The sequence below is a fragment of the Tupaia chinensis genome, unplaced genomic scaffold (genome assembly GCF_000334495.1).
Source record: "Tupaia chinensis unplaced genomic scaffold, TupChi_1.0 Scaffold000469_1, whole genome shotgun sequence".
NCBI classification, from domain to species: domain Eukaryota; kingdom Metazoa; phylum Chordata; class Mammalia; order Scandentia; family Tupaiidae; genus Tupaia; species Tupaia belangeri.
In genome coordinates, this window is record NW_006159978.1 from 163,169 (window position 1) to 186,245 (window position 23,077).

The window sequence follows — 23,077 nt, forward strand, 5'->3', positions numbered from 1 at the left end:
TGACCATCCCCCCTGGGGGGTGATTTCTCGCTTTCTGTCTCTATGTCTCTCTCTGTCTGTCTGGCGAGCGCACGCGCCCTATAGCAAAAAAAAAACTCTCAAAAAAATATTTAAAATCTTACAATTTCTGTGTTACAGAGTCACAAACAAAATTATAACAAATAATTTGAAGAGTATGTTTAAAATACAGTATTTTTTAAAAAAGTAAAAACTTCTATATATTTTTTTTTTTTTTTTTCAGTTTTTTTGCTATAAGGCACATACATTCACCAGAGAGAGAGAGTGAAAGGGAAAGTGAGAAACTATTCTCTGGGGGAATGGCCATGCTGCAATCCCTCTTCCTCCATTTTTGCCTTGGAATTTTTAGCACTCATGCCTGGAATGATTTTCAAGCTGTCAGGTCTGAGACTTGAACCCTGTTGACTATGTAGGAGTCCAGTGCCTTACCCACCATACCATCTGTTGGCTCCCAGTTTTTGCTTTATAAAAATAAAATTTAGAGAAACAATCCTGCTTTGTCTGAATACTAACATAGCCTCTTCTTTCCCTCCCAACTTAATTGTTTGAGACTTTATTCATATTCTTTCTTTCCATTTTCCCATATTCTTTCTTTCATCTTAAGTTTTCTCTCCTGGCAACATACTTTTAGATTTTAAAATCCAAGCTGAGACTCTGCCTTTAATAGAGAAATGTCAACTATCCTTAGATATCTAAAGAGGTCACTCTCTCTGATTTCTTGTCTGCTCACACTGGTTTGTCAAAGATGTCAGCCTTACCACACCACATTCTCACAGTTACACACCTTTTGGCCTGGCACTTCCTAGTCAACTTACTCTTCTTTTTTCCCCCTCTATGGCATTTATCTTACATATGGCCGATTTGTTTGTTTGTTTGTTTGCTTTTGGTCAATTATCACTCTCTTCAGGCAAGTATGTGAATGGGGGATTTCTACATCCCTTGCTGTGCCTGGCATGTAAGAGAGAGTCAATAAATATTGAATAGGTGAATACATGATAATTATGGTGAAAACTGTAGACTACGTCTACTTTTGGTTAGTCTGTTTTCCATTTGTGAGTTTTCTGCTTTGTCTTCTCCCTCTTTTTCATGTCTATTTCATACGGGCTCTGTTGTTTCTTTCTTTCCTTTTTTTTTTATAACAATTTGTATTGTCAACACATTCAGAAAATTTTATCAATGGTCATAATAGAGAATTCCACAATATTCCTCATTCCATTTATATTGATACTCAGATAAGGAAACAGTATTTTGGACTGACTTTTAGGGATGGCAAAAACTTGGCTTTTTTGGGTGTAACTTTTTTTCTCCTAATCTTTTATTTTTTAAATTACGTGTCCCGGACCCGGTGGCTTAAAACTCACGCCGGGCGCGTGTGCGTGCGTGCCCAAGATCCCGAGAGGAGAATGGAGGAGAAGGGGTTGCGGCGTGACCATCCCCCCTGGGGGGTGATTTCTCGCTTTCTGTCTCTATGTCTCTCTCTGTCTGTCTGGCGAGCGCACGCGCCCTATAGCAAAAAAAAAACTCTCAAAAAAATATTTAAAATCTTACAATTTCTGTGTTACAGAGTCACAAACAAAATTATAACAAATAATTTGAAGAGTATGTTTAAAATACAGTATTTTTTAAAAAAGTAAAAACTTCTATAAGTTTTTTTTTTTTTTTTTCAGTTTTTTTGCTATAAGGCACATACATTCACCAGAGAGAGAGAGTGAAAGGGAAAGTGAGAAACTATTCTCTGGGGGAATGGCCATGCTGCAATCCCTCTTCCTCCATTTTTGCCTTGGAATTTTTAGCACTCATGCCTGGAATGATTTTCAAGCTGTCAGGTCTGAGACTTGAACCCTGTTGACTATGTAGGAGTCCAGTGCCTTACCCACCATACCATCTGTTGGCTCCCAGTTTTTGCTTTATAAAAATAAAATTTAGAGAAACAATCCTGCTTTGTCTGAATACTAACATAGCCTCTTCTTTCCCTCCCAACTTAATTGTTTGAGACTTTATTCATATTCTTTCTTTCCATTTTCCCATATTCTTTCTTTCATCTTAAGTTTTCTCTCCTGGCAACATACTTTTAGATTTTAAAATCCAAGCTGAGACTCTGCCTTTAATAGAGAAATGTCAACTATCCTTAGATATCTAAAGAGGTCACTCTCTCTGATTTCTTGTCTGCTCACACTGGTTTGTCAAAGATGTCAGCCTTACCACACCACATTCTCACAGTTACACACCTTTTGGCCTGGCACTTCCTAGTCAACTTACTCTTCTTTTTTCCCCCTCTATGGCATTTATCTTACATATGGCCGATTTGTTTGTTTGTTTGTTTGCTTTTGGTCAATTATCACTCTCTTCAGGCAAGTATGTGAATGGGGGATTTCTACATCCCTTGCTGTGCCTGGCATGTAAGAGAGAGTCAATAAATATTGAATAGGTGAATACATGATAATTATGGTGAAAACTGTAGACTACGTCTACTTTTGGTTAGTCTGTTTTCCATTTGTGAGTTTTCTGCTTTGTCTTCTCCCTCTTTTTCATGTCTATTTCATACGGGCTCTGTTGTTTCTTTCTTTCCTTTTTTTTTTATAACAATTTGTATTGTCAACACATTCAGAAAATTTTATCAATGGTCATAATAGAGAATTCCACAATATTCCTCATTCCATTTATATTGATACTCAGATAAGGAAACAGTATTTTGGACTGACTTTTAGGGATGGCAAAAACTTGGCTTTTTTGGGTGTAACTTTTTTTCTCCTAATCTTTTATTTTTTAAATTAAAATAGTTACATTTTTTCATGGGTGAGATAAAGAGAGACAGAAAAAGAGACAGACAGACAAACAGACAAATATAGCTCCTCCAACAGGGTCTTTATGCCACAAACCATCCCCAGCCTCAGCCAGTCCTGGGATCGTGGACATGTGCATGCCTGGTATATTCAAGATAGCTCTCCAGATGTGAATCTAGAACCCTCTCATGTGGGTCAGTCCCATAGAACAACACATTCCACCACCAAACTACCATCCTGCCGTCTGCTGATCTTTCAAATTTTTAACTATTTTCTCATGAGGTTCTGAGAGATTCAACAACATTTTTATTTTTGGTATCAATACTATTCGTAATAATTTCTTTAGAAACATATGAGGTTCGACTTTTTCTTACTGTCTAGCAAAGTTTTCAGTAGTAAAGCTTTGCTTGTATAATTGCTAAGGCTACATATGCTGTATTTCATCAATAAACATCCAATTGTTTCACATTTTAATATCTTGGAAACTGAGATGCAGCATCCTGTAACTGATGGGTCTTTCAGTGGTTGTCAGCCAGGTGGCACTCACACCAAGCGGTCAGCTGCCTACATGTGCATGTTCTTCCTCTCAGCTATTTATAACTGTCATCACTGTTTCTCGAATCATTGGTATAATACATGTGGAGTTTTATTGCAGCTTAAAAATGCCTTCAGAATATTACATAATAATTGGCATTGAGATAGTTATGGTGGGTGTATCAAGAGAAGAAAGCAAAGCAGCAGGACATATATTAATCAATAAAGCCAGTGTCACTAGAGGGATTACTATAAGCCCCCATTTTCTTGTAGAATAGCCGCCAAGTATTTTATATTTTATAGGCCCTGAGAAAGGAAGAAACCCATGAATACATGAAAATTGCATTATGTCTTATTGCTAAGACACATGCAAAATGGTTGTCTCATCACACACCACACAGTGGGATGCAGGCCGAGGAACTAATGTCAGAGGGATTTATTCGGTTGTTCCAGATCACTCTTAAGACATCGTGTTGAAGTTAAGTTGGAAAGGTTTTTCTTTCTTTGTGTTAATAAAACAAAGTACATTTTATGATCAACGGAATGTTAAAATGTAATAAAGTTTATCATATCCTTCTGCTGGCTTTGCATTGTGAACAATGAGTTGGTTCCAAATACTTTGGTAATAACGGTTTTTCTTTGAAGGTACCGTAGAATAGTGATATTTATTGTTACAGTGGAAGATCCAAGGCTGGCTTGATTTTTGTTTCCTTAAAACTGATTTACAAGGGCCAGCACATGGTGTATGGTTAAGAGGCTGAACTCCCACATGGCTAGCTATGTGGTTCAAGTCTCAGACCCAGCAGCTTAAAAATCATGCTGAGCACACGTACTTGTGTGCCCAAAATGCCAAGAGGAGAATGGAGAAGGGATCACAGAGTGCCTGTCCCTCCAGGGTATAATTTCTCACTCTTTTTCTATTTCTCTCTCTTTCTCCGGCGAGCACACATGCTCTATGGCAAAAAGAAAAACAAACAAACAAACAAACAAACAAATTTCTATTTAGAATAATTCAGAGAGTGTTTTTGCTTTTTTTTATTAGTTTGTTTTGCATTTAGCTTAGAAATTAATGAATTATATGGGGCTGGCAGATGGCGTGGTGGTTAAGGGCGCTGGACTCCCACATGGCCAACCGTGGTTTGAGTCCCAACATGGCGGCTTGCTTTCTCACCCCTTCCCCTGCTCTCTCTCTCTCTCACTCTGTTCCTCTCTGGTCGAATTTAAATAAATAAATAAAAAATAAATAAAGTTCAAAAATAACAATAAATTAATGAGTTATTATTGATATTGGCTTCCTTTATTCTAATTTTAATATTCATTCATCCATCTATTTATATCAGAGGGACATGTGTCAGGAACTGCAGATAAAACAGAGAAACATATGGCTGCTGTCTCTGCTCATCACTGGAAATTCCTATAAACTCACAGCTTAATTCCCTTTTCATAAACTTTGAAGTTCCCTTGTATGTCTAACATAAGACTTAAACAGAAATTTACATCACTGCAATATTTATAATAAGCCCCAAATAGAAACTATTCAAGAATCCATCAGTACTGGAATAGATACATATAATATTGTATATTTACACAAAGGAAGACTACACAGCAGTGAAAAGGAATAAATTACTAATATATGCAACAATGCGGAGGAATCTTATAGCAATAAAGTTGACTGAAAAAGTCAGATATGAAAAATATATATTGCATAATTTTATTTATATAAAGTTCAAAACCACATGAAACCCATCTATGGTATTAGAAGTCAGTATAATGGCTACCCTTAAAGGTGCACAGACAGGAAAGAAGCCTGAAGGAGCATAAGGAGCATTCTCAAGTTGTGGAAGTGTTCCAGATCTTGCTCTGCCTTCCAACCTCTCTCTCTCTCTCTCCTCTCTCTCTCTTTCTCTTTCTCTCTCCCTCTTTTTTTTTTCGGGGGGGGGCATGTGCTATGTGCACTCACCAAAGAAAGACAGACAGATACAGTGAGAGGGAAAATGAGAAATCACCCCCTGAGGGGATGGTCATGCCACAATCCCTTCTCCTCCATTCTCCTGGGATTTGGGGCATGCAGGTACACACAAATAGTGTGATTTTCAAGCTTCCAGGTTCCGAACTCAAAGCTTGGTTTGCCATGTGGAAGTATAGTGCCTTAACCACTATGCCACCTGCTCACCCTCTAATGTCTCTTGATAATGCTAATCTTAATTTTTTGCTATTTCACAATCATATGATGCCTGATTATCAAGTCTTAACTATTACTGCACAGCTGCTGCCTCATCAAATGATCAGACAAATAAACCACAAAGATTAACCTTGGTACCAAAGTTTTATTGACAAAATAGAGAATAAATAAACATAGTAGTGAAGATCTGGGGAAACAGAACCAGAACTTTGTGGTCTCTCCTCATCCCCAATAAGGAAGAACCAATAGAGGAAATTACGTGACTATTAAACTGCTTCCAAGTGCACATTAAGGAGACAGTACTGAGGTCTATAAAACCATGTGTTATAAAGTTATATCAGAAAACTTTGAAAATGTGTTGTTTAGAATCATATCTGAGATTTTGAAGACCAAAAGGCACTAGCTTTAAGCTACACAGCCAAAAATGTTGACAGCATTAAGCAAAACAAAACAAAGCCCAGACTTCCTCTTGTCTTGGAGACAGTGTTTTTCCCATTTCTATTAGACCTAATTAGGTACCAAGCTTACTTTAATCTTCAAATTTGTCTCCTCTCCAAAACATAAGAGTGCTACTTAAACATTTCAGGGAAACTCGTTCTAAAGCTAAACCTTCCCTGATGTTATTAATTTTCAGTTCTATTTTTTTTCACAGTTGATTACTTTATTACCTCAAGGACACTTAACAAAAATGAACCATGAAAAATAATAAAATATGTATGAAATCAATAAAACTCTTTGAAGGAAACATAAGAGTAAATCTTTATAATCTTGGATTAGGCAACAATTTATTAGCATAACACCATAAGCACAAGAAAAAAGAAAAAAATACATAAATTGGACTTCATCAAAATTAAAAATGTTTGTGCTTCAGAGTGCCATAGAGAAAGTAAAAAGATAATTTAGAGAAAATGTTTGCAAATTATATATACGATAGAAAACTTGTATCCAGAATATGTAATATATCGTTACAACTTAATAATAACAAGACAACTAATCCGGGCTGGTTCTGTGGGTCTGCAGTAACGCACTGTTTTTTTTTTTTAATTTTTTTTTGGTGGGGGAGAGGTTTTTGCTATAGGGCGCGTGCACTCACCAGCCAGACAGAGAGAGACAGAGAGACAGAAAGTGAGAAATTGCCCTCCAGGGGGGATGGCCTCGCCGCAATCCCTTCTCCTCCATTCTCCTCTCGGGATCTTGGGCACGCACACAAACACGCCCGGCGTGAGTTTAAGCCACCGGGCTCAAGACTCAAACCGTGGTCTACTACGTGTGAGTCCAGCGACATAGCCATTATGCTAACTGCTGGTCCTGAGATATACTTTTCAATAAAGATATTGAAATGCAAAAACAAAGACAAAACCCACATTTCTACACAGAAGCTGTATAAGAATGTTCACCAGCAGCAGTATTCTTAATAACCAAACAGTTATTTTGGGAAAAAAACATCTAATGTCCATCAACCCAGATATACTGATAAATGGGTAAACAGCATATATCTACAATGAAATATTTAGCAACAAAAAGGAATGAAATACATACTACCCCAGGGATGAACACTGAAGCGTTACATAAAGGAAAATAAGATATTCACAAAAGGACAAGCACTGTACGACTCCACTTATACAGCGTACCTAGAAGAGTAAAATTCATAGGATGAGAAAGTAGTTTCCAGGTGTTGGGGAGAGGGAGAAATGGGAAATTATTGTAACGAGTATGGAGTTTCAGTAAAAAGATTCTGGAGATGGATGGTGGTGATGGTTGCACAGTAGTGTAACTGTACTTAAAAATGGTTAAAATGCTAAACTTTGTGTTAAAAACATTTTGTTACAAAAAAGAGAATGAATAAACAAATTAATTAATTAACAAAAACATTAACAGCAATCAAAAAAAGAAAAAAAAAAGGAACAGAAACCATTTTATGCCAAAATGTAGAGAAGTGAGAAATGAGTAAACACACTGTTACACATGTCACACTACTCCACTCCCAGTCCTTGGAGGCAACATTGAGAGTAGGAAGGTCACATCAGAGACTACAGAGGACCCTCAGTAGCACCCTCCTTACAAGAGAGAAGTTGACAGTGGCCAAGAAGGTACTCAAAGGAAAAGCAAAAGGAAAAAATCAAACTATCCTGAGTGGAGCTAGACTTACCACCTTCCAAGGCACTGTGCTGAATTGAGAAAAATGAGTCTAAGTCCTATTTAAATGAGGTGAACCAGATGAGTCTCAAGAATCATTCTAAAGATAGAAGGAGCAACAGGGAAGGAAAAGCCTCCTGGCCTGATCTGATCACTATAGACTCCTGCCCAGCCTGAGGGGAGAAGTGGCTGCTCTGGCCTTCAAGGACTTCACCACCCAGTTTCTACAGTTCCAGAGACAGAAGGAGCAAGAGGGAAGCAAAGGCCACCTGACTTGTGTTGATTACCAGAGATCCCCACCCAATGCCAGTGTGGAAGGAGGGTCTGCCCTGGCCTTCAAGGACTACCGCCCAGTGCCTGCAGTCCCAGAGACAGAAGGTAAGAGCTGCAGCTCCACTTGTGCTGATGCTACCCTGCCCCTCACCATCCCGGAACAACAGGAAAGTAAAGATCTTTTGGCCAGAGCTGGTCACCAAAGACTCCTGCTGCCCTCATGGCACATAACATGTGGCATGAGAATTGGACTACCACCTTACATTTTACTTGCCCAGTTTAGCCTCCAGTCACATTGGGAGTAGAAAGGTTCCGGTATACAGGGACCATACATTTAAAGACAATGAGATTTTGGAGGAATTTTCTCCTCTCAATGACCACCCCCGCCCCCTACCAGTAAAAAGAAAGAAACTCTCCTCTGAAAATCTGAACCCACTGTAGATTCCACATTCCTACCCACAAGAGAGGAGGGAAACTGGCACATAACTAATTCACACCATAGGGAAGGCACAAACACACAGCTGCAGAAACATATTCCAAAGAAGTAGCAAGATGTGAATGTATCACTAGATGAATAAAAATCAAAGCAGAATCCTAAGAAATATGAAAAACCAGGAAATCTCTCTCCCCCAAAGGAACATAATAACTCTTTTTTTCGGGGGGGGGGAGTTTTTTGCTATAGGGTGAGTGCCCTTGCCAGACAGACAGAGAGGGACAGAGAGACAGAAAGTGAGAAATCACCCCCCCAGGGGGAATGTCCACGCTGCAACCCCTTCTCCTCTATTCTCCTCTCAGGATCTTGGGCACGCACGTACACGTGCCCAGTGTGAGTTTTAAGCCACCAGGTCCAGGACTCAACCCGCAGTCAGCTACATGGGAGTTCAGTGACATAGCCATTACGCCAACTGCTGGTCCCAGGAACATAATAACTCTTCATCAACAATGGATAAAATAAATCACAGAAATATCAGAAAAAAAATTCAGACAATTCATCCTGACAAAACTCAATGAGATGTAAGAGAAAACAGATGCAGAATTCCAGGAGATGAGAAAATCCTTCCATGATTTGAAGGAGGAACTCCATAAAGAGATAGACAGTCTAGAAAATTAAAAAAACCTTTTGGAGATAAAGAACGTGATGCAGAAAATAAAAACACGAGGTTAAATCACACAAAAGAAAGAATCTCTGACTTTGAAGACAAACCTCGATCGAGTCCAATCAACAGACAAGAATGAAAGAATAACCACTAAAAATGAGGACAATCTATAGGGAATCCTAGACACCTTAAAACAGTTGAATATCTGCATAATAAGTATTCCAGAAGGTGAGAGGCAGGTACAGGCTCAGAAAATCTCTTTTATGATATACTAGTTGAAAACTTTCCAAATTTAGAGCGGCATATTGAAACCCAAATCTAGGAAATACAATGAATACCAATAGATTTAATATAGGAAGAGTGTCTCCAAGGCATATTATAATAAATTGGTAAAAATAAAAGACAAAGACATTTTTCTAAAAATGGCAAGACAGAAATGCCCAGTTACTTACAAAGTTACTCCATTAGACTAATACTGGACCTCTCAACTGAAACAACGAGGCAAGGAAAGAATGGGAAGACAGATTTAAAACTTTAAAAGAAAAACAATTTCAGTCGAGGAAACTATACCTGTGGGAAGCTGCACACCAGCGAGTCTGCCGAGGTTTCTCAGAGAGCAAACAATTACCATGATTGGTTCCCTTCCAAAAACCTGACCTTCGAAACCTTGCTCTGATTGGCCACTAGAATCCCTCAAATTTGCATATCCGGCACCTCATGATTGGTCTAAAAGCAACCAATCATAACCCACCGTTAACAACCAATCAGGGCCCACCGTTTACAACCCACCAGAGTGTATATAACCACGATGCCTGGCCCACAGTAGCCAGACGACGACTACGACTAGGAAGACGACAACTGAAGAGCCTGAAGAGCTGAAACACCGCGCAGTCTCCAGACGACCCTGAAGATCCTGAAGAGCTGACACTGCATCATCTCCAGACGACTTGGGAGACCCTGAAGAGTTGTAACACTACATCGTCTCCGGACGACCCTGAAGAGTTGTGACACGTGCTGCTCACAGTAGACGACGCGACCCTTAAGAGCTGTGACACTGCGTCGTCTCTGTGCTGTACCGTGCTGCCCACAATAAACAGACGACACTGTCGTCTCCGTGCTGTAACACTACACTGCTTGCCCCGGCTCTCACTCCTTCACTCAGGAAACCCGTTCGGCTGTCCCCCCGGGTCGGGACATATACCCTGCAAGATTATTATTCAAATGGGAAGTAAAATTCCCAGATAAACAAAAACTAAAGAATTTATTGAAATTATACAGGCCTTTCTGGACACACTTAAGGGAATACTACACCAGGAAAACTAAAGAGAGATAAATAGAAGTACGAGAACACAAAACAATTGGGGAAAAAAATGAGAGTGACAAAATGAAGATCACACGTATCGATAATAACACTGAATGTTAATGGATTAAATTTTCCAACTAAAGGGGACCAGTGGTTAGTGTAATGGCTATGTCTCTGGACTCCCACGTAGTTGACCGTGGTTTGAGTCCTGGACCCGGTGGCTTAAACTCATGCTGGGCGCGTGTGCGTGTGTGCCCAAGATCCCGAGAGGAGAATGGAGGAGAAGGGATTGTGGCGTGGCCAACCCCCCTGGGGGGTGATTTCTCTCTTTCTGTCTGTCTCTCTCTGTCTGGCTGGCGAGCGCACGTGCCCTATAGCAAAAACCTCTCCAAATTTTTTTTTTCTAACTAAAAGGCACACATTGGCTCAATGGATAAAAAACAGGATCTCTCTATATGTTGCTTACAAAAAACATACCTCATTGACAAAGACATACATAGGCTAAATATTTTGGAAAGTAATATTTGTAGTTTCATCAGTTTATTGAACAGGAACGTATTTAGAACTTGTTTTTTAGTGTTCAAAAAACAACAACAGATTTTTAATGCAGGAACTGAATGATGATCACTATAATGGATGGAAGCCACTTCATTACAGAATTATATACTACTGTATTTTCCATCTTCAGTTTCTTAGAAGGGCTAAGGATTATTTGAACTGTTAAAGTTTTACAAATCTCTAAGACACCTCTACCCATTTTCTCTCTTGACTTAAAGTGTTAAGCATGACTGTCACAACTATTATGTTTTCCAGTAAATCATAAATACGATTTTGAAAAATGAGAAATTTGTAAGTGAATGTCTGTATGCTAAAAATTTAGACTCAACTATTTTACAAATAAGTTTAAGTACAAATTCACCAATTATTTGACAGAGTTGTCTCAACAGGTTTCACATTACATTTATGTATTATTATAATCATTATTCATTGTGTAAAACTAGAGAACAGAGGAAAAGTCCAAAATATTACAAGTAGTTGAGTCTTTCTTTGGAGTGAATTGAAAGAAGGCTAAAATCAAGAACTTTGTAAAGTCTATAAATCACAAAATCACTAATTTTTACCAAGTCTTCACTTTTTTTTAAAGAGAGATTTTTGCTAATAGTGTATGTGTGTTCACTGGAGAGAGAGACAGAAAGCAAGAACTCCCCCCCACCCCCCCCACCCCCCAGGGAGGATAGCCATGCCACAGTCTCTTTTCCTCCATTCTCCTCTTTTCCTCCATTCTCCTCTCAGGATTTTGGGTACACACACACCAGGCCTGAGTTTTAAACTGCTGGGTCCAGGATTTGAACCATGGTCAACTACATAGGGGTCCAGTGATGTAACCATTACACCAACTGCTGGTCCCATTCATATTTTTATTTTTGAACATTGCTTTCAAAATTTTGTTTTAGATTTTTCTTTTTTGAGGGCTTATTTCTTTATTCACAGTAGAATACTGTGGTCTTACAAGAACTCACAGTTAGTAAAAGTTTTCTTTTCCAATCTATTCCTATGGGCTTTGTTATGTGCAATTTTATCGTTCTTTAACTGGACCAATGATTTATACTACAAATTTTTTTCCAATTATAGACCCTTAGCTCTCACAATTCTCTACGTGGAAATTACAAATATTTTTTTATTGGCTATGTTAAGATTATCTTTATTTTCAAAAAAATCCATCCTCATTAATTTATGGTGCCTGACTTTTATGGAGGGTTTTTGGTGCCTGATTATTACTTTGTTTTTCTTTAGTATTGTACTTTGCAGTAAAGAACATCATTGAAATTTAATATATACTCCTAAAATAGCCAGTAGATTGAATTTTGAATGTGTACAACATAATGTAATATGTTGATGGTGATGAATATGTTTATATTCTCTCTTTGTTTATTACAATGTATACGTGCTTTTTTTTCCAACAAAAACTCTAGATTTTATTTTTGCAGGTTTTTTTTAAAGAATTATTTTATTTAACTTTATTTATTATTATTATCATTATTATTTTCCAGTTTGATCAGAGAGAGACACAGAGAGAGAGAGGAAGTGAGAAAGAAACCACCAGGTTTGAGACTTGAACCGTGGTCAGTCATGTGGGAGTCCAGTGCCTTTAACCATCATGCCACTTGCTGGCCCCCAGATTTTATTTCTCAATCACAGGTCTTTTGTCTGAATTCAGACTCAATTACCAAAGTAACAGAGATATATAAGAACAAGAACAGAAAAACATTCGTACTGAGCCCTACAATGACATATAATGATTATATATAAATCAGAAATTATAAGAAAAATAGAGAGGCAAAGCATTAATGAGACAAAGAAATGTGGTATTATCTGTTGAAGATACTTTTATAGTTTTATCAATTGGAATAGGGAGAAATGTTCACATGTTGAAATATTCAGTTTGTAAACTAAATAATGTGATTGAATGTAAAAGAGAAAATGAAATAAAAATGTAAAAAAAAATTATAATAAGAAAAGGGGGAAAAATCATTGTATCACTTATATTGTACTCGAGTGAATGGAAAGCCTGACCAGTACTGCACATGTTAATGATGAACTAGTAAAAAGAGGAGGAAGAGTTGGGCTAGGAGTAGGATAGAGGTGAAGGAGAGGGGGTAAACAAGAAAGTGGGGAAGTAGGGGACAGGAAGAGAGAAGAAAAGGAAGGGAAAGAAAGGACTAACAGCATGTGAAAGACAAAAATCCAGTTGAGACAAAGCATATCTTAAGATAGCAGGTACACTGTCTTCCATATTTTGCATTTAAAGATTTAAATCCAACAAAGCAAATTCTCAAAGCCTCAGTAACAGAATGACAAAATAAAATGAAAATGTAGCTCAAATACAGAAATAAACTGAGAACCATGTCTATCATTCTGGGCTCCTAGACTGGTTAGCAAAAGTCAAAGGGGTTGAAAAGGAATAGACAGACAACTGTCAATAGAGTCATTCGGTATGATCGGTTTCTTTCACCACGTATACAAATTGATTGGAGTTACGTTGATGTGACCAATAAACTCATAGGATCAAGGGCAAGGAGAACAATGTTTTGTACACACTCTTACTAGTTGTGTGAAATTTAATTGCCTCAATCTTACCAACAAAAGTAAGGTAACACTACCTACTTTGGTAAAGGTTGTTGTGAATATTAATAGAGACAGTATTTGTAACATCCTGAGCACAAGTATAGCTTGATAAATGACAGCTCTTATTATTTGTCTTTGGGAAAAATAAAGCATCACTGAAATTATAAATGGGAACATAGTAGTATGATTCAAGTTTCCCCTTCTTTTTTTAAAAAAATATTTATTCATTTTTAATTATTTATTTGATTTTATTAATTAATTCATTTCTTTTAATCTGACCAGAGAGAGACAGAGAGAGAGAGAGAGAGAGAAAGCAAGCCACCAGGTCCAGGACTTGAACCATGGTTAGCCATGTGGGACTGTCTGGCGCCTTAACCACCACGCCACCTGCTGGGCCCCCTAGGGTTCCCCTTCTTTAGGGCTGTTTGTAGGATCCTGCTTCCAAAGAGTCTCCAAACCCATCAACCCTAATAGGTTTGAAACCATAAGATTAGTTGATTAGTAAGGCGGATTTTTCCTATATATTCTAATACCTACCTCATAGGTAGTGCGTACACCAGTAAGGGCAAATTCCTCACCTGCCTTGGTCACGTAAGCCTTTCCACTTTGGGTAACAAAAATAATCTCCGAGGTATAGAAACTATGAGAAATCTTCTTTATGGTATCATGAAGGTCAGCTATTAATTGAAAAGTATTGCCATCATCAACTGAAAGCCAGACCTAAGAGAATAAAAAGATAATCCCTCACTAAAGAGCTGCCATGTTGCAGTGAGCAAATGATCTGTCAGCCCAATCTTAGTTCTACACAGCATAGTCTCTCCCATGCCCCGAATTCTTCTCTCTCTCATGTACCCACTTCTTACCTGTGTGGTCTACCTTTTGTTTCCACCTAGGGTTTGTATGACAGTGTTCATACCAGAATCATCACCAGGCTTCAGAATGCATGGTGAATGTATGAAAGAACAAAATCATTCCTGACACCTCCCAAATACATTTCCCTTATTCATGAAAGGATGGAGTGCTGGATGTCTTTGGAAAAGGGGGAGGGAGTGTGCCCCATTTTGACATGAAGCTCCATATTCTAGGTATCTGGCAAGTAAGTATGCAAATACGTTTGCATGGAAGATTTCATTGTTGTTTGCAAAGGATGTATCCTGGGGGATTAACCCTAGTTAATCCTAGAATCATTAACTCCATTATAGCATACAAATTTCTCTATTTCCTTATCTTTAGGTAAGAGATGTTTGAGAATAAATAAGATAACGTATTAAACGAACCCTGCTAGCTCTCTCCTTTAATAGCCTATGTCTCTTGGACCAGCAGTTAGTGTAATGGCTATGTTGCTGGACTCCCACGTAGTTGACTGCAGTTTGCGTCCTGGACCCGGTGGCTTAAAACTCACGCCGGGCGCATGTGCGTGTGTGCCCAAGATCCTGAGAGGAGAATGGAGAAGAAGGGACTGTGGTGTGGTCATCCCCCTTGGGGGGTGATTTCTCGCTTTCTGTTTCTCTGTCTCTCTCTGTCTGGCAAGTGCACGCGCCCTATAGCAAAAAAGGATGTATCCTGGGGGATTAACCCTAGTTAATCCTAGAATCATTAACTCCATTATAGCATACAAATTTCTCTATTTCCTTATCTTTAGGTAAGAGATGTTTGAGAATAAATAAGATAACGTATTAAACGAACCCTGCTAGCTCTCTCCTTTAATAGCCTATGTCTCTTGGACCAGCAGTTAGTGTAATGGCTATGTTGCTGGACTCCCACGTAGTTGACTGCAGTTTGCGTCCTGGACCCGGTGGCTTAAAACTCACGCCGGGCGCATGTGCGTGTGTGCCCAAGATCCTGAGAGGAGAATGGAGAAGAAGGGACTGTGGTGTGGTCATCCCCCTTGGGGGGTGATTTCTCGCTTTCTGTTTCTCTGTCTCTCTCTGTCTGGCAAGTGCACGCGCCCTATAGCAAAAAACCTCTCCAAAAAAAAAAAAAAATAGCCTATGTCTCATGAAAATGAAGACTCCTGGTGTTTAAATTTTCTTTTTAAATTTAATTTTAACAAGTTACATTTGAAAATTAGATAATTAGATATTTTTTCTTTTTTTTCAATTTAAAACATTATAAATGTGGATGAAGTATCTTAGACCACGATCCAAATAATTCACTTTTGATGCCTCATGTGATATAATCCCGGTTTCCTCTATCTCCTCCCAGAGGTGACCAATTGCCAACTTGAAAATTCTGTGTGTGTGTGTATTATCTCTCTCTATATATTATAAGCGTATATAAACACCCATATATACATATAATACATATATATGTGTGGGGGGGTGTGTATCCACAGAATATACACTGCATTGGTTTCATTTTATGGTAGGGAAGGTAGAAAGATATGTTCGAATGCAGTTGATTTTTTGACTTGGGGACTGAGCACTGTCTGCTTCATGGATCTGAATGTTACAAACACCCAGAAAATGCATTGAGTAACACATGGGTCCTTCTGTCATTCAATATGCAATGCTCATTGCTCATATGGTTCAATTCATAATCCTGAACTTGTAATACATGAGCCTCCATTCTCACTCTTGCTTTGGACCCTGCAAATGTTACTGGTGATCACCAGTAGAGGGTAGGAGTGCAAGTGGGAAGGTGTTTTGAGCAGTGTGTTCAAAATGGTGTCAAACCGTACCTGCTGTTCTGTAAGTCATATTTACCACGCGACAGTGTATCTCAGTCACTTTATGGTTGTTTATGTGGATCTCCACATTTTTCTATACTGTTACATAGTACCTGCTTTATGAATATATTTGACTTACTTGATTTTCTTACTAATAGAAATTTAAAGGTTGTACCAAAATTTTCAGTTATAAGCAAAACTGCAGTGAACATTAACTTACTTACCTGCCTTTCTGTACTAACAGAGATTGTTAAAGGGTGACCTCTACAGAAAATACTAAAAAAATTAAGCTACAAATTGTGTTATCAGTAATTTTGCAATTTTAATAGATGCTTTTAAACTGCTCTTCAATTTAGCCAAGTCAATGTATATCCCCACAAGTACTATATGAGAGCATCTATTTCTCCAAACTTCACCAATATTAGATATCATCAAAATTTTATTTTTAATTTTTACTGATTACCTGAGTGAGGAAAAAGTACAGCATCTCATTGCTTTTCTTTCCTAAATATTTTAAATTATTGATTCATGCATACCTTTCTTTTCCATTATGTATTTAATGATATAATGAACATGTGTGAATTGACAGTTCAACCTAAGAATTAGTATATTACTAATGATTTATATCTATGTATTTCCCCACACTGACTATCCCACTGACTTCCCCTCAGAGATGCTCAATATTTCGAACTTTGTGTTTTTTGTTTCCTTGCTATTCTTAAAATTTTATGATATATTGGGGCTGGCAGGTGGTGTGGTGGTTAAGGGTTCTAGACTCCCACATAGCCAACCATGGTTCGAGTCCTGAACCTGGAGACTTGCTTTCTCACTTGTTCTCTCCCGCACTCTATCCATCTCTGGTCAAAAAAAATAAATAAATAAATGTATAAATAAAGTTAAATAAAATAATTCATTAAAAAGTTAGCATACATGTGTGTATGTTTAAATAGCATATTATTGCTGGGACCAGCAGATGGCATAATGGTTACATGGCTAGACTCCCACTTAGTCGACTGCAGTTTGAGTCCAGATCTGATGGCTTAAAAACTCACTCCAGATGCATGTGCATGTGTGGCCAAAATCGTGAGAGGAGAATGGAGGAGAAGGGATTGTGGCGTGGTCATCCCCATGCAAGGGGGTGATTTCTCACTTTCTGTCTCTGGTGAGTGCATGTACCTTATAGCAAAAATCTCTCTAAAAAAAATAAAAGAACATATTACTTAGTTTTTGTTATTTTTGCTCCTTATAAAAAAGATTATCATACCATATATTGCTTTGTAGAACTTACTCCTCCATCAACATTTTTCACTTATGTTCAAACATGTTGCATAGAGCTCAGCTCATTTGCTTTTGTACTGCTGTATAATAGTTCGTTATGTGAATGACCTGTAGTTTATTTACTCATTCTCCTATTCATGAACATCTGGATTATTTTCAGTTAATTCATGATATTACTAGCAGTGCCATGATGAACATTTTAAAATAACTTCCCCTTATGTTTCTCTTGCTGAAAAGTGTAATTAGTAAATTACAGAATATGCAAATATTCAAATTTCCAGGATAATGGTAACACCATATTGCTTTCCAAAATAGTTGTACTAATTTACTCTCCCATTAGCAATGTATAAGAGACCTGATGGGCCCATATTTTCTCCAACATTTTATATTGTCAGAATTAATTGTACTAAATATATGAAAATGATATTGTATTACATTCTTTTTTGAAAGGATTACTTTTAAAATTCCATTTGTTATTATTATTGTTATCATGCTTATTTCCAATTCACAGTCCCCCAACTCAGAAAAACGTGTTCCGCTGAGCAGGTCCCAGCACATGTGGACATCCACTTGTTTCAGCACCTTTTTTTGAAAATACTATCTTTGCTCTATTGTATCACTTTTGCTCTTTTGTCAAAGATCAGTTAATTATATGTATGTATGTGGGTCTATTTCTGGGCTATTCTGTTCCATTGAAATATTGATTGATTCATTCATTAATTCTTTCATTTATTACCAATAGCTCTCTAAGACTTTCACAGTTTTGCATTTTACATTAAGGCTTGTTATGATGTGTGAGCTTTTTTTGGTTGTTTAGTTTTTTTGCATGTGGACATCCAGTTGTTTCAGTGCCTTTTTAAAAAATACTATCTTTGCTCTATTGTATTGCCTTTGCTCTTTTGTCAAAAATCAGTTGATTATATGTATATATGTGAGTGTATTTCTGGCCTTTATATTCTGTTTCATTGAAATATTGATAGATTGATTGATTCATTCATTTATTGCCAATATCACACTGTTTTTATTACTATTGCTTTATAGCATGTTTTGAAGTACAGATCTTGTTATTCCTTTATTTTGTTGTTCTTCAATATTATGGTGGCCTTTGGCATCTCCATATAAACTTTAGAATCAGAATGTCAATATCTATGAAATTACTGAGATTTTAATTGAGAGTGCATCAAATCTATAGATTGAGATGGGTAGAACTGGTATCTTGACAATATTGAGTTGCCCTATTCATAAAATGAGATATCCTTAAGCTAAGAGATTACCTTCAGCCATGTTTAGTCCACTAAAGAGCTCCTCAAAGTTACTCTTCACTTCTGTTATGGTGTGTCTATTCTCTAGGGTTTTTTTTTTTGTTGTTGTTGTTGTTCTTTCTTAGAATTACCATTTCTCTGTTTATGCTATCTATCTGTTTTTTCATGCTAGTTTATCTTTAGTATCTTAATCACAGTCTTTAAAGTTCAAGACTGATAATTTCATCAACTCTGCCACTTAGGAGTATGGTTCTGATTCTCACCTGTCTTTCTAAACTGTTTTTGCCTTTTAGTACAGCTTGTACTTTTCTCTTAATAGTGAGATGTAATGTACGGGTAGAAGGAACTGCTGTGAATAGGCTTTAATAATGTGGTGAGATAAGGTATGGGGTGGGGAGGCAGTCCTATGGATAAGTCACAGTCTTTGAGTGAGCCTTTATATAGACTATGAATTTCACATATGTTTCTCAGTTCCTTTCCTCTCATTTGGTGTAGAAGGAGGGCTAGGTAGTCTAAAGTTGAGTACTTCCAGGGTTCCAGCAGGTGGCATGGTAGTTAAGGCACTGGATTCCCACATACTCCCCTGTGGTTCGAGCCCCAGACCCAGTGGCTTGCCTTCTCACTTTCTCTCTCTGGTGAGTTAAAAAATAATAATAATAAATAAATAAAATAAAATAAAATTAAAAGTTGGGTACTTCCCTTCTCCCAGATCACTTAGGCTCTAATAAGGCCCTGGCAGGTCAGATTCTGGTTAAACAGTTCTTACTGAAGGAAGATTTTGTTAAGAAGAATGGAATGCTTTGGTGTATTTCCAAATGATTCCTTTTATCCTCCTCCACCAGAAGCATTAGAAGACTTTTCTCTGATATGAATTGTGAGAATCTGGTAGAGTTCTTAGAAGTAAAACACAAATGCGTAGGGAATTCCAACAACTACATCCTCCTGGGTTTTTCTATCTCAGACTTGTCCACGTTGAGCCTCCAGCAATTGGTCAGTGACAATTCATGTTTCTCCACATTGATGCCGGTTCCTGCAGAGGTTTCAGCGCAGAGGTTTCTGCTCCGATAAGCCAGAATGTTCAGAATTTCTCTGTTGGTCTCTCAAATTTTGGGTACGGTGCTTTTCTCTGTGACTCTGCCTTTCTGACAGATCTAAGAAGAGTCGTTGATCTTTTAGCTTTTTACTTCTTAGGATGGAATGGAAACTTAAAGCTTTTTATATACCAGGTTGGAAAATGGAAATCTTCTCCAAGATTTTTTCATGTTGCAGAACTGACTATATGCCAACAACTCTTTTCTCAGGCTTTGGTAACTACCATTCTACTTTATAAATAAATTAAAAATATATATATATAGTTACAGTTATATAGTTATATAGTGTATATATATATGTATGTGTGTGTATATATATATATATATATATATGTGTGTGTGTGTGTGTGTCTATATATATATACGTATTGTTTTTCTTATAAGTAGTATTTGTCTTTCTGTGACCGGCTACTTTCACTTGGCATAAATGTCTCAAGATTTGCCCATAACGCAGCAGGTGACAGAATTTTCTCCCCTTTTAATACTGCATAGAATTTCATTGTATGCATACTCTAGATTCTGTTTATCCACTCACTTTCCAGTGGATATGTGGGTTACTTCCACCACTTGCCTATGAGAATAGTACTGCTATGATCATGGGTGTGTAAACATTTCTTTGAAATCTTGCTTTAGTTCTTTTGGATGTATTTTCAAGTGATTTTGGCACCCCTTTCAAAGATCTTTTGACCACATATGTGACAGTTTGTGTACTCTCTAATCAATTCTATTTGTCTATGTGTCTGTTTTTATACTAGTTCAGACTATTTTGATTTCTTTAGCTTTCTAAAATGTTTTGACATCAGGAAGTGTGAGTTCTCTAACTTTGTTCTGCCTTTTCAAAATTGGTTTGTTATTCTGGGCCCCTTAAGATTTTAGGATAATTGGGACCAGCAGTTAGCATAATGGCTATGTCACTGGACTCCCACGTAGTCGATCGTGGTTCGAGTCCCGGACCCGGGGCTTAATAAACTCACGCCAGGCGCATGTGTATGTGTGTGTGCCCAAGATCCTGAGAGGAGAATGGGGGAGAAGGGAATGCAGCATTGCAATCCCCTCTGGGGGGTGATTTCTCACTTTCTATCTTTCTGTCTCTCTCTGTCTGTCTGGCGAGCACACATGCCCTATAGCAAAAACCTCTCCAAAAAAAAAAATTTTTAGGATAATTTACATGTGCATGCGTGTATGTGCATGTGTATGTGTGTGTTTGTGTGTGAAATTTCAAGGGGCCTGAACAGCAAAACAATTTTGAAACAGCAGAACAATGAAGTTTCTCAACGGGTCCCTAGAGTTCTTTATTTTTCTTTGTCTTATTATGTTCCCTATACATGTTATTTTGCCTCTTAATAATTTCCTGGTAAAATTCCAACCACGGTTAAATACAACTCTTTCTTGTTTATTACATATGTGTCCTACAACTGAACATGGAGAAGACCATCATCAATAATACTGAACTGGTTACATTTCTAATGTATAGAAAAGCCCAAGAAATCATACTTTAGTCCCTTAATCAATTAATTCCCATCTTCCAAAGCTACCATTTTGCTCTGTTCTCTCTTTCTCATAAGCAAACCCCAACACTCCACCTCTATTCTTACTCTCAAATAACTTTGATTTTTATTGAGAAATAGAAGATAAATTCCTACATCTTCTATTACCACATCTACTCACCTACAAGGTTTTGAACCCCAGAAACTCGTACTTCCCTCCTGTTACTGTAGAATTACGTTTTCACCTGTATCTTATGCCAGCCTCTCCATTGGTGCACAAACCTCATTTCCTTTCCCTTATTTAAAAACATTTCTCCAGCAATGAGTCAAAAAAATATCTTGCATCATCCATTTTCTCTCCTCCATGGAATAATTCTCATCAACATACAATAAATAAATAATTGTTTAAAAAAAATACTCTTTTTTAAAAAAAAGAATTATTTATTTAATTCCATTTGTTATTATTTTTTAAATTTGATCAGAGAGAGAGAGAGAGAGAGAGAGAAGGAGAAAGCAAGCCACCAGGTCCAGAACTTGAACTGTAGTCGGCCATGTGGGAGTTCAGCACCCTTAACCACTATACCACCTGCTGGGCCCCCAAAATCTCTTGATCCCCTCTTCATTGCTCTGCTCTTTAGCGAAACTGAAAAGAGTTTCTGTTCATTTTGTCCTAAGTTCTCTTCTTTCACTCTCTCTTTCTCTCTCTAAGTAGGTTGTTTTGTTTTGTTTTGTTTTCAATAGGGCTTGCGCATTCATTGGGAATGGGCATAAGGGAGAAAGTGAGAAAAGACACAGCACTCTCCAGGGGCAATGGTCACACCACGATCCTTTCTCCTGCATGCTCCTCTCGGGATTTTGGGCATGAATATACATACATGCTGGTATGTTTTTCAAGCTGCTGTGTCTGAGACTTGAACTGTGTGGTTGGCCATATGGGTTCCAGCTGCCTTAAGCACCAGACCACCTCGTTCCCTATTTATCAGGCTTTCCATCTCCCGATCATCAGAGTGACTTTATTCTTTAATTCATGCATAACAACTCAGCATGGAGGACTTAAATGACTTACACCTTCAGAGTGTGAAATTTCACGTATATGTCCTTGAGTGCCTTCTGCAATCATAAGCACGACTCCAGTGAAACAGCTATACCACAGTAGGGCAAAAAGTATGGACAATTTAATACATATTTTTTTAAACCCTAGAACTATTGGGACCAGCAGCTGGCGTAATGGCTATGTTGCTGGTCTCCCATGTAGTGGACTGCGGTTTAAGTCCCGGACCTGGTTGCTTAAACTTATGCTGGGCGCGTGTATAAGCCCAAGATCCTGAGAGGAGAATGGAGGAGAAGGGATTGGAGTGTGGCTATCCCCCTGGGGGGTGATTTCTTGTTTTCTGGCTCTCTCTGTCTTTCTGGTGAGCACACACGCCCTATAGCAAAAACAAAACAAAACAAAACAAAACAAAACTCTCAAAAATCCCCACAAAAGCCTCTAGAACTATTATGAAATGTGTAAAACATAATGTACTATTTAATGTGAAGATGAATAGTTATGTATTCTAGATTTAATTATTATACTTTGTACGCATGTTAAAAAAACCATAAAATACCCCACAAAGACACACATCAAATATATATTAAAAAGAGGTTGGTCTTTGATACAGAAATTATAATTAAAAAAAAAAAAAAAGGAAACAAACAAAAGATAGCTATTTTCAATGCCAACAGTGATCCGGACAGGACTTCGTTAGGAAGTGACGACAGATAGGTGCTTATACTTAATGATATCTGCCAGAAACTGTTAGAGCATCCCAAAGGCAGTAACTCAAGAGGCCTTCCCTG

At 37.7% G+C, this 23,077-nt stretch overlaps 1 protein-coding gene across 1 annotated transcript in view; it reads right to left on the reverse strand.

Annotated features, from left to right (window-relative positions):
• Positions 1–23,077, reverse strand: part of CATSPERB (catsper channel auxiliary subunit beta) — a 159,021-nt gene that overhangs the window by 60,425 nt on the left and 75,519 nt on the right. The window contains exon 15 of the mRNA XM_027774693.1: positions 14,031–14,172. Within this exon, the coding sequence (XP_027630494.1) occupies positions 14,031–14,172 (142 nt within the window). The remainder of the gene's footprint in view (positions 1–14,030; positions 14,173–23,077) is intronic.